Consider the following 9,151-nt stretch of genomic DNA (forward strand, 5'->3'; position numbering starts at 1 on the left):
TTTTTATGACTCTGTGGTGTGAATATTCTATATGTACAGCCCATGAACATGTCAGTATCGTGGTCAGTATAATCAACATGATGTCAGTATCAGTTCAGTATCATGGTCAGTATGATGTCCGTATCACGGTCAGTATGATGTCAGTATCACGGTCAGTATGATGTCCGTATCACGGTCAGTATGATGTCCGTATCATGGTCAGTATCACGGTCAGTATCAGTTCAGTATCACGGTCAGTATGATGTCAGTATCACGGTCCGTATGATGTCAGTATCACGGTCAGTATGATGTCGATATCATGGTCAGTATGATGTCAGTATCACGGTCAGTATGATGTCCGTATCACGGTCAGTATGATGTCAGTATCACGGTCAGTATGATGTCCGTATCACGGTCAGTATGATGTCCGTATCATGGTCAGTATGATGTCCGTATCATGGTCAGTATCACGGTCAGTATCAGTTCAGTATCACGGTCAGTATGATGTCAGTATCACGGTCAGTATGATGTCAGTATCACGGTCAGTATGATGTCCGTATCACGGTCAGTATGATGTCCGTATCATGGTCAGTATGATGTCCGTATCATGGTCAGTATCACGGTCAGTATCAGTTCAGTATCACGGTCAGTATGATGTCAGTATCACGGTCCGTATGATGTCAGTATCACGGTCAGTATGATGTCGGTATCATGGTCAGTATGATGTCAGTATCACGGTCAGTATGATGTCGGTATCATGGTCAGTATGATGTCAGTATCACGGTCAGTATGATGTCGGTATCATGGTCAGTATGATGTCAGTATCACGGTCAGTATGATGTCCGTATCACAGTCAGTATGATGTCGGTATCATGGTCAGTATGATGTCAGTATCACGGTCAGTATGATGTCAGTATCACGGTCAGTATGATGTCCGTATCACGGTCAGTATGATGTCAGTATCACGGTCAGTATGATGTCAGTATCACAGTCAGTATGATGTCGGTATCATGGTCAGTATCAGTTCAGTATCACGGTCAGTATGATGTCTGTATCACGGTCAGTATGATGTCCGTATCACGGTCAGTATGATGTCAGTATCACGGTCAGTATGATGTCAGTATCACAGTCAGTATGATGTCGGTATCATGGTCAGTATGATGTCCGTATCACAGTCAGTATGATGTCGGTATCATGGTCAGTATGATGTCCGTATCACAGTCAGTATGATGTCGGTATCATGGTCAGTATGATGTCAGTATCACGGTCAGTATGATGTCAGTATCACGGTCAGTATGATGTCGGTATCATGGTCAGTATGATGTCAGTATCACGGTCAGTATGATGACGGTATCACGGTCAGTATGATGTCGGTATCATGGTCAGTATGATGTCAGTATCACGGTCAGTATGATGTCAGTATCACGGTCAGTATGATGTCGGTATCATGGTCAGTATGATGTCCGTATCACAGTCAGTATGATGTCCGTATCATGGTGAGTATGTAGGTATCATGTCACAATCGGTCAGTATCACGTAAATAACAAATGGCAGTAACATGGTTAGTCATGCTCAGTATCATGTACTATATTTTAGCCACTGGATTCTTTTTTTTTTGGCTAAAAGGTTGGCCAAACCTAAAATGACTGACTAAAATACCCATAAAGGTCTATTTGGTTCCATTTGTGCCCTTCCTCACTCTCATTTGGATTATACAGACCTGCAACTACAGTGCGTATCACTCATTTAGCTGGGGACCTCCTGGAACCCCCTCAAGGACCCCTGCAAAGATGTAGTCTTTCAGTTCAGTAGCCTTAGGACACAGGGGCGTGCACACATAGATATCAAAGGGTGCTTCAGCCTCTGCCCTTTTACCCGTCTGTAAAACAACTGCCCGCTCCAGACCACGAATGCAGCATTTACTACAAGGTGAAAGAAATGCAAATTATGCCCTCCTCTTCTTTACATGCCATGCCGGAAGGCAGCATTCAGGAGATTGTTTTTTTTCTCCGAAGTCTCCTGAACTAATTTGTTTTGAAATCCATGCCATATAATAATGAATTGCATTTTTATAGCGCTTTTCCAAGTGCTCAAAGCGCTTTACAATGGTTCATTCATTCATACATTGGGAGGTGAAGCGGCGAACAGTCGACACCAGCATCCTCAGTCACTTCCCACATTCACACACCAATGGTGGCGAGCTCACACCGACCGACTCATTGGAGGCAGTGTAGGGTTCAGTGTCTTGCCCAAGGGCACTTCCACATGTGGACAGGAGGAGCCGGGATTTGAACCGCTGACCCATGGATCATTGGACGACCTGCCCCACCTCCTGAGCCACAGCCACCCCATATACACAGCATCTCCAGTAGATAAAGAGTGCAGGGTTGCATGTGATTTCAACATCATTTCAACATGCCTGGTAGGACACACAGTCAGCAGTTCAGAGACTGTCAGCCTGTACCTGAACCTTATGGTCAGCCATTTAGATTGATTATTGTTTACAGGATATGCTGTGGGGTCTATATATAGAGCAGAGCAGAGGGATCGATAGCATTAGCACGCCGCTGAGTCTCAGAACCTTGTAATACGAGACAGGCTGGAGGATTCGAGCGTCAAACTCGACAGTATCATCACAGAACAGTGTGTGTGTGACGTGTGTGTGTGAGTGAGTGAGTGTGTGTGTGTGTGTGTGTGTGTGTGTGTGTGTGTGTGTGTGTGTGAGAGTGTGTGTGTGTGTGTGTGTGTGTGTGTGTGTGTGTGTGTGCGTGCGTGTGTGCGAGAGCGAGAGGGCAAAGAGTGGGAGAGAAAAGAAGGGGAGGAGAGAAGTAGAAAGAGAGGGGACTAGAGGAGAGAGAGAGAGAGAGAGAGAGAGAAGGGACTAGAGGAGAGAGTTAAAGAGAGATGGGGGGGGGGGGAGAAGAAGAGAGAATATCACATGAGTTGAGAATAATGGGGGAGGTTAGGCCAGGTATCAGGATGGAATTTGACCCTGGTGGTTGTTGCTTCCGCAGACCACAGCACTTTTCTCTTGCCCTTTTGGGGGAGAAGGAGGTTGTTCTGTTCTGCAGTCTGCCCAGTACAGGCCAGGGACATGAGAGCATAGCCACTAGTCTCTCCACTGCCAATCTTTTAATATAGTTCCACCCCCTGTGACTGTGAGCCTCCCGGCCCCAGCCTCGCATCCCCCTGTGGAACCTGCCTGTTTGCTGCGAGAACTACAACTGAGGCTTAAAGTGTTAACTCATGATTAGATGTAGCATATGTAGGTCAATGATGCCTTTTCCCCTTCCTACAAATGAAGTGGAGTCAAGTCTGTCTGTCTGTCTGTCTGTCTGTCTGTCGCTGTTGCTGTTGTAACACTTCAATTTCCCCTCTGGGATTAATAAAGTGTCTGTCTGTCTGTCTGTCTGTCTGTCTGTCTGTCTGTCTGTCTGTCTGTCTGTCTGTCTGTCTGTCTGTCTGTCGTCACTGTCACTCTCTGGAAACTCTGCCATGAGTGCCAACAGGATGCACACACACACACACACACACACACACACACACACACACACACACACACACACACACACACACACACACACACACACACACACACACACACACACACACACACAGACACAGGGGATACATGTTGAGATTTAGCAGACCGGGGGACTGAATATTCTATTAATTGAAAAATGTTTTTCTTCGTAGAAATCTTTTACACATGTTTTGTGTCTCTGCCCCTCCCCCTTATGCAAAACATATACTTGGTACAGTTTACACATTCCATCTCCTGGGAGGATGATTGCGTTTTGATTGGTTAGTCAGCATCGCTGACAACGCGTTAGCAGCTGCTTGACACCCAACTGGCCAATCACAGATGGTCTGTGACCTCCCGGACGATGGGATCCAGCCCTCTACCAGTGTACTCTCTGTATCCGGAAATTAACAATCTCGTGATGTCAGGAGGTACAGCGTCGGAATGACTACAGTGTCTTTCTGGACTTAATAAATACAATAAAATAAAACAAACCGGTCCGGGTCGGTGTCAACTTTGCTTATTCAACGATGCTGTACACCGACGCCATGGAATTAACTCACCCAGAGGATATTCGTGGATGGATCGGCCGCCGTGGGACGGTGAAAAGATGCCACTTGTAGGAACTAATAACGGGATGTGATTTGTAGCTGACGGGCTAGCTGGCTAGTGGATGAAGTGACGGGCTAGCTGGCTAGTCACTTAACGGGACGGACTGAGTGAGTACTAGCCCCGCATTCCCCGCTGTCGTCCTGTCGTCGGTCGGAGCCATGACACGGCTGGTGCTGGAGCAAGTGACTGATTTCGGGGACTATACTGGTGGGAAGGAATTAAACGAGCTACTGAAACAGACGAGCCAAAGCGGCGGCGGCGGTGGTGATGGTGGTGAGTGCCGAACCAGACCTCTGTCAGAAGATGTGCGTGTGAGTCCAGACGGGCGTCACATTCATGTCATTCTCCGCAGACCCAGAGTGGGTCTTATGACTTTTGACAAGTATGACAGACCCCAGCTTATCCGCAGCCACAACCGCCTGGATCTGGGTCTGACACGAACTGTGCCAATAGTGGACCTGGTCTATCTGAACCACAACGGCATTAATAATAACACCAGAGATAAGCAGAGCAACAACAGTGCTGCCACACTCGCCGTGGTGTTTGAGAATGGAAAAGCGGAGTTCTGGAGGTTCCAGGAATGCAGAGCGGGTTGGAATTTCCTGCAGACCGCGGACCTGTGCAACAGTCCCCGGGCCAAAGTGGTGTCTGTGTCCGCCTGCTCGGGCCACATCATCTGGTGTGAGGAGAGACCGCCCTCGGAGAGCTCCGCCACCACCACCACCACCAGAAACAACTTCAGATACTGTATCTGTAAACGTGCCTTTGAGGTGGAAGAGGGGGCTGTCACTTTGGGAGGGGTGAAAATCGCCCTTCACAACAACCCCCGCTTCACCGTCGTCAGCTCAGGTGAGCATGTTTACCTGCTTCCAGACCAGAAAGACAAACTTCTACGGAGCATCTCTAAATTCTTCCTGGTCTGGTTCCCTCAGCATGACACCTTCAGAGTGAGCAGCGCCTGTAAAGGCACTCTGTTTAAGAGAGACTCTCCTTCAGTTAAAGAATCTGATTTTAAAAGGTTGGCGGCGGACTGCTTAGGATATCTATCGTCGCTCGAGCCGCCCGAGATCTACTGCTGTTCCCCTGCGGCGAGCGGCGGCCTGCTGCTCCTGCTGAGCACAGGCTGGGTGAGCCTGTTGCAGGGGGACGGGACATTGCGGCAGGTGTACAAATTGGCAGACAACTGCACGGTGAGCTGTGGGACACACAACAGCCTCCACGCGTACCACGACACCCTAGCGCTGACCGTGGGTCGGACCCTGTACCTGATAGACTTGAAGTGTGGCAGAGAGTTGGAGAAGATCTCTCTGAAGAGAGAGGGGCTGCTGTATGTAGACCGGACTGACACGCAGGTCCCTCGCCTGCTGTCGGAGACGGGGCTGTTTGCCGTGATGCAGCGCGAGTCGGATCCCCGGCTGAGGGCCTCTCCTCTGTGTGACGCAGAGGGCCTCCTCCGCCCCAGAGCTCTCCTACAGGAGGCCGAGAGCCTCCTCCGCCCCGGAGCTCTCCTGCTGGAGGCCGTCTTCGAGGAGGCGTGTAAGTACTATCAGCAGCGGAGCCTGAGCAGTACCCAGCTGACTGTGGACAAGCTGAAAAAGGGAGGCATGTTCCAGGCTCCCATCTCTCTGGCCTCCATCGTCAGGGACTACCTCAACGGCGAAGGGGGACTGCAGGGGGTGGGGCTTTCCCAGCAAGGAGGCAGAGGTGCAGGTGAGAAAGGGCCGGACAAGCTGCTGGGGTCCCTGGAGGCCGAGCTGAAGTCTCTGGTGTCTCTGGAACAGGTGAAGGGGACTCTGGTGAAGGGCAGCGAGAAGGAGGTGGAAGCAGTGCGTGACAGTCTAGTCGAGCAGGAAGTGACTCGACTGCTGTCTTCTGGCGAGCTGGACAGAGAGGCAGTGCTCCACCTCAACACCATCTTCAGCATCTTTCCCTGCCAAGCCTGGAGCGCCGCAAAGGCTGCCCTCCAGCTGCGCTGTAACGGGGAGGACACTCTGTCCAGCTGGGCCCCGCAGGACGTTTGGAAGACTATCCTTAGCCCTGTTCCAGCGCCCAGCACGTCAGCCGGCGTCCCTTATGCCAACGGCCAGCCAAAACAAAAGCTCAGCCACAGAGCCGGTCCCATCCCCAAATCCAACCCCAAACTGCCCAGCTCCAACTTTCCGGCTGCTAACACGGTGCTGCCCGTGTTTGAGCTCCTGTGTCACTCAATATTCAATTTCCAGTCCGGCTGGCTGCCCAGGTTCCTGGAGATCGCCCAGCTGCAGCAAGGCTCAGCAGGCTTGGGACTGAGCCTGGCCTCCTCCTCCTGGGGATACCCTGTTGGGAGGGGGGCGGGGGAAGGCGGCGAGGGCAGCCTGCCCCTCTACAAACGAGCCCTGGCCATCCTCCCGGGCCCCGGGCCCGACAGACACCAGGTCCAGGACCTGGAAGTGGAGTTACTGCTGGTCAGCGGGCGGCCCAACGCCATCCTCCAGGCCCTGCGGATTCTCATGGGCCGGCACCAGTGGGAGCGCGTCACCCAGGTGGCTCAGCGCTTCTGCCAGCAGAGCCCGCTGCTCAACAAAGAGATCTTCACCACTCTGCTCTGCGAGGTGGCACAGCACCGAGACCTGGACCCCTACCTGGACCTGCTGTGGACCCTGTGCCCGGAGGACGTCACCGTCACCGCCATCCTCAACCTGGTGCTGAAGAACATCCCGTCCCACAACTCGCCCCCCGCCTCGTCCGGCTCCCCCCTGCTGTCCTCCACCTCCCCGGCCCCTTTCGGGGACCCCCACCACGGCCACCTGACCGTGGGCCTGCTGAAGCCACTGCTGAGCAGAGTCCTCCAGAGGGAGACCAAGCCCAGCCAGAGGTACGCCGACATCCTGCAGTCCCCCTCGTCCCCCCACCAGGCGTCGGGGGTCCAGGACATCTGCATCGCCACAGCGCCGCCCGCACAGGAGTGCTCTAACAAGACCGTCCAAGGGGGCAGGGTGACATTACCTATTCATCCAGTCTGACTGAGACACACACACACACACACACATACACACACACAATCACATCCTTGCATGTTGAGGAAAATAACATTATCATAGAACATTCCGCACGTTAACTGACTTGAGTTTACAGTTTTGAGTAGTATGTGTAGTAGTTACCTTAAATGACGAGAGCAGATCCAATAACACAGGAGATTAAAGAAGCACCTCACAGGTGTCTGGAAAATTGACAATTTTAAAGGTTATTAATCAAAGCACATGTGTTGGAACGGAACAATAAGTCAGTATTATGAAATTATATTGTATGAGACATTGAGACACAATTTCTGTGGGCTGCAGTTGTCCTCAGATTGACTACTATAACCTATTAAACGACTACTGAACCATTGCACATACGTATTGATATCCATTCTAAGTCTGAATGTGTGTATATATATACATATATTATTTAAATAGTACGCCCAAACATGGTCTTGAAAGCCCAGGGGTCTTGGCACAGTTATTACATGACCTGGCCTTTATGAAAAGACAATGATAGTAATATATGTTGATATGTAGCAGAGGGCTTGTACTTGTCTGCCTGCAATATATTCTCTGCCATAATAGTAATTTGTGTCTGCTATCTGTAGCCAAATATTTCTACTAGGGCTGGACAATATTATATTGATCAATATATGATGTCTGGGATTTTGCATATCGTATCGTTCGTGATATGGATGAATCACCTAAGCCTTATTTTATACTTTACACTATTTTATCAAGTTGTCAAAATTAGCAAAGATTACTGATCTACGATTACAACTAGTGGTGTTGCTATTTTTGCTACTTTTGACAACATTTAAAAAAGTGTAGAAAATGTATATCGTAATATTACCGTCACAATATTTATATCAAGGTATGATATTTGATTTTGTCCATATCGCCCAGCCCTAATCCCTACTCTGGCTAGAGTCCAGCCAGTTGTTGAAGTGATTTGCGGGGGGGTTCATGCAGTCATCTGTATCGACTATGTCAGCACAAAGTGCGCTCCCTGTTTTGAATGTACCTGCACAGTATGTGTTGTTTTTAGGGAGGCTTTGGGGTGAAAGTCCATCCTCTGATATTTACCTTCTGGCTTTGTCTTCCTCTTTCAACTGTAAAGCTCAAATATTAACCACATTGGATAGTGTTTAATTGTATTTTTTTAACCTCTTTATGATTCACTGTAAAAGTCTGTCTGTGTGGTACTTCTCCTCGTTTGGTTTGTCTGTCTGTCTGACGTCCATCTTGTCTCAGTCTGTCCCATCTTTAGTCGGAGAATTCCTTCCAAAATGCCAGATAAAAAATGGTTCTGTTCCTAAATTACATTTGGGGGTGTAATTCTGTTAAGACTCTCATGGGCGCGGCGCGGGTCTAAGTCTCACACACACACGTACGCACACACACATACACATACACACAGGAACTTTGCATAAGGTTCTTGCTGCCTGGGCTCAGTGAGAGTAATGTCATTAGAGATGTTAAGGCCTCTTGTTCTTCTCCCCGTTGGGAGCATATTCTCCATGCTCTATAACTGTGAATGTGATGCTCTAACTGCACCCAATCAGTGTTTCTCGTGGCCTTCCGCTGGACGACAAGCCGTCTGAAATGGATCTCTCTCTCTGTCTTATGATCAAAAATGCTACAGTATGTATGTTATAAGTGCTGTAAACAAGTTCCAAGTGTCTTCTCTCTCCCAGCTGCCTATACAGTGCATTTCTTTCCATTTTAATCAAACTGAAATAATTGTTAATTCCTTCCTTTTGAGATATGGATGGATGACTTCTGAAACTATATTTTGTATCCGAGGTTTCTTTTTTTTTTTACGAGTACTGTACAAGTAGCTGGTATTCAGTTGGGTGGGTGATGGGGGGTGATGGGGGGGGGGGGGGCAAGTCACAGTCATACTCTAAAATGCCACGGAACAATCTGAGTGCCTTTCGGCAGCGTACTGCTTCTCATTTACAGCCCGGTGTCACATTTCTTATCTGTCCTCCGATGGAATCGCACATATAACCCTCAAGCAGGGACCTGTGAC

The 9,151-nt window shown here is 49.4% G+C and overlaps 1 protein-coding gene across 1 annotated transcript; it reads left to right on the plus strand.

Annotated features, from left to right (window-relative positions):
* The first annotated feature begins 3,946 nt into the window (after positions 1 to 3,946).
* hps6 (HPS6 biogenesis of lysosomal organelles complex 2 subunit 3) lies at positions 3,947 to 8,282 on the plus strand. The gene has a single exon (XM_083774604.1). The coding sequence runs from the start codon at positions 4,273 to 4,275 to the stop codon at positions 7,114 to 7,116; it is 2,844 nt and encodes a 947-aa protein (XP_083630730.1). The 5' UTR covers positions 3,947 to 4,272; the 3' UTR covers positions 7,117 to 8,282.
* Positions 8,283 to 9,151: the final 869 nt, after the last annotated feature.

The sequence above is a fragment of the Protomyctophum parallelum genome (assembly GCF_964188405.1).
Source record: "Protomyctophum parallelum genome assembly, chromosome: 10".
Lineage (NCBI taxonomy): Eukaryota > Metazoa > Chordata > Actinopteri > Myctophiformes > Myctophidae > Protomyctophum > Protomyctophum parallelum.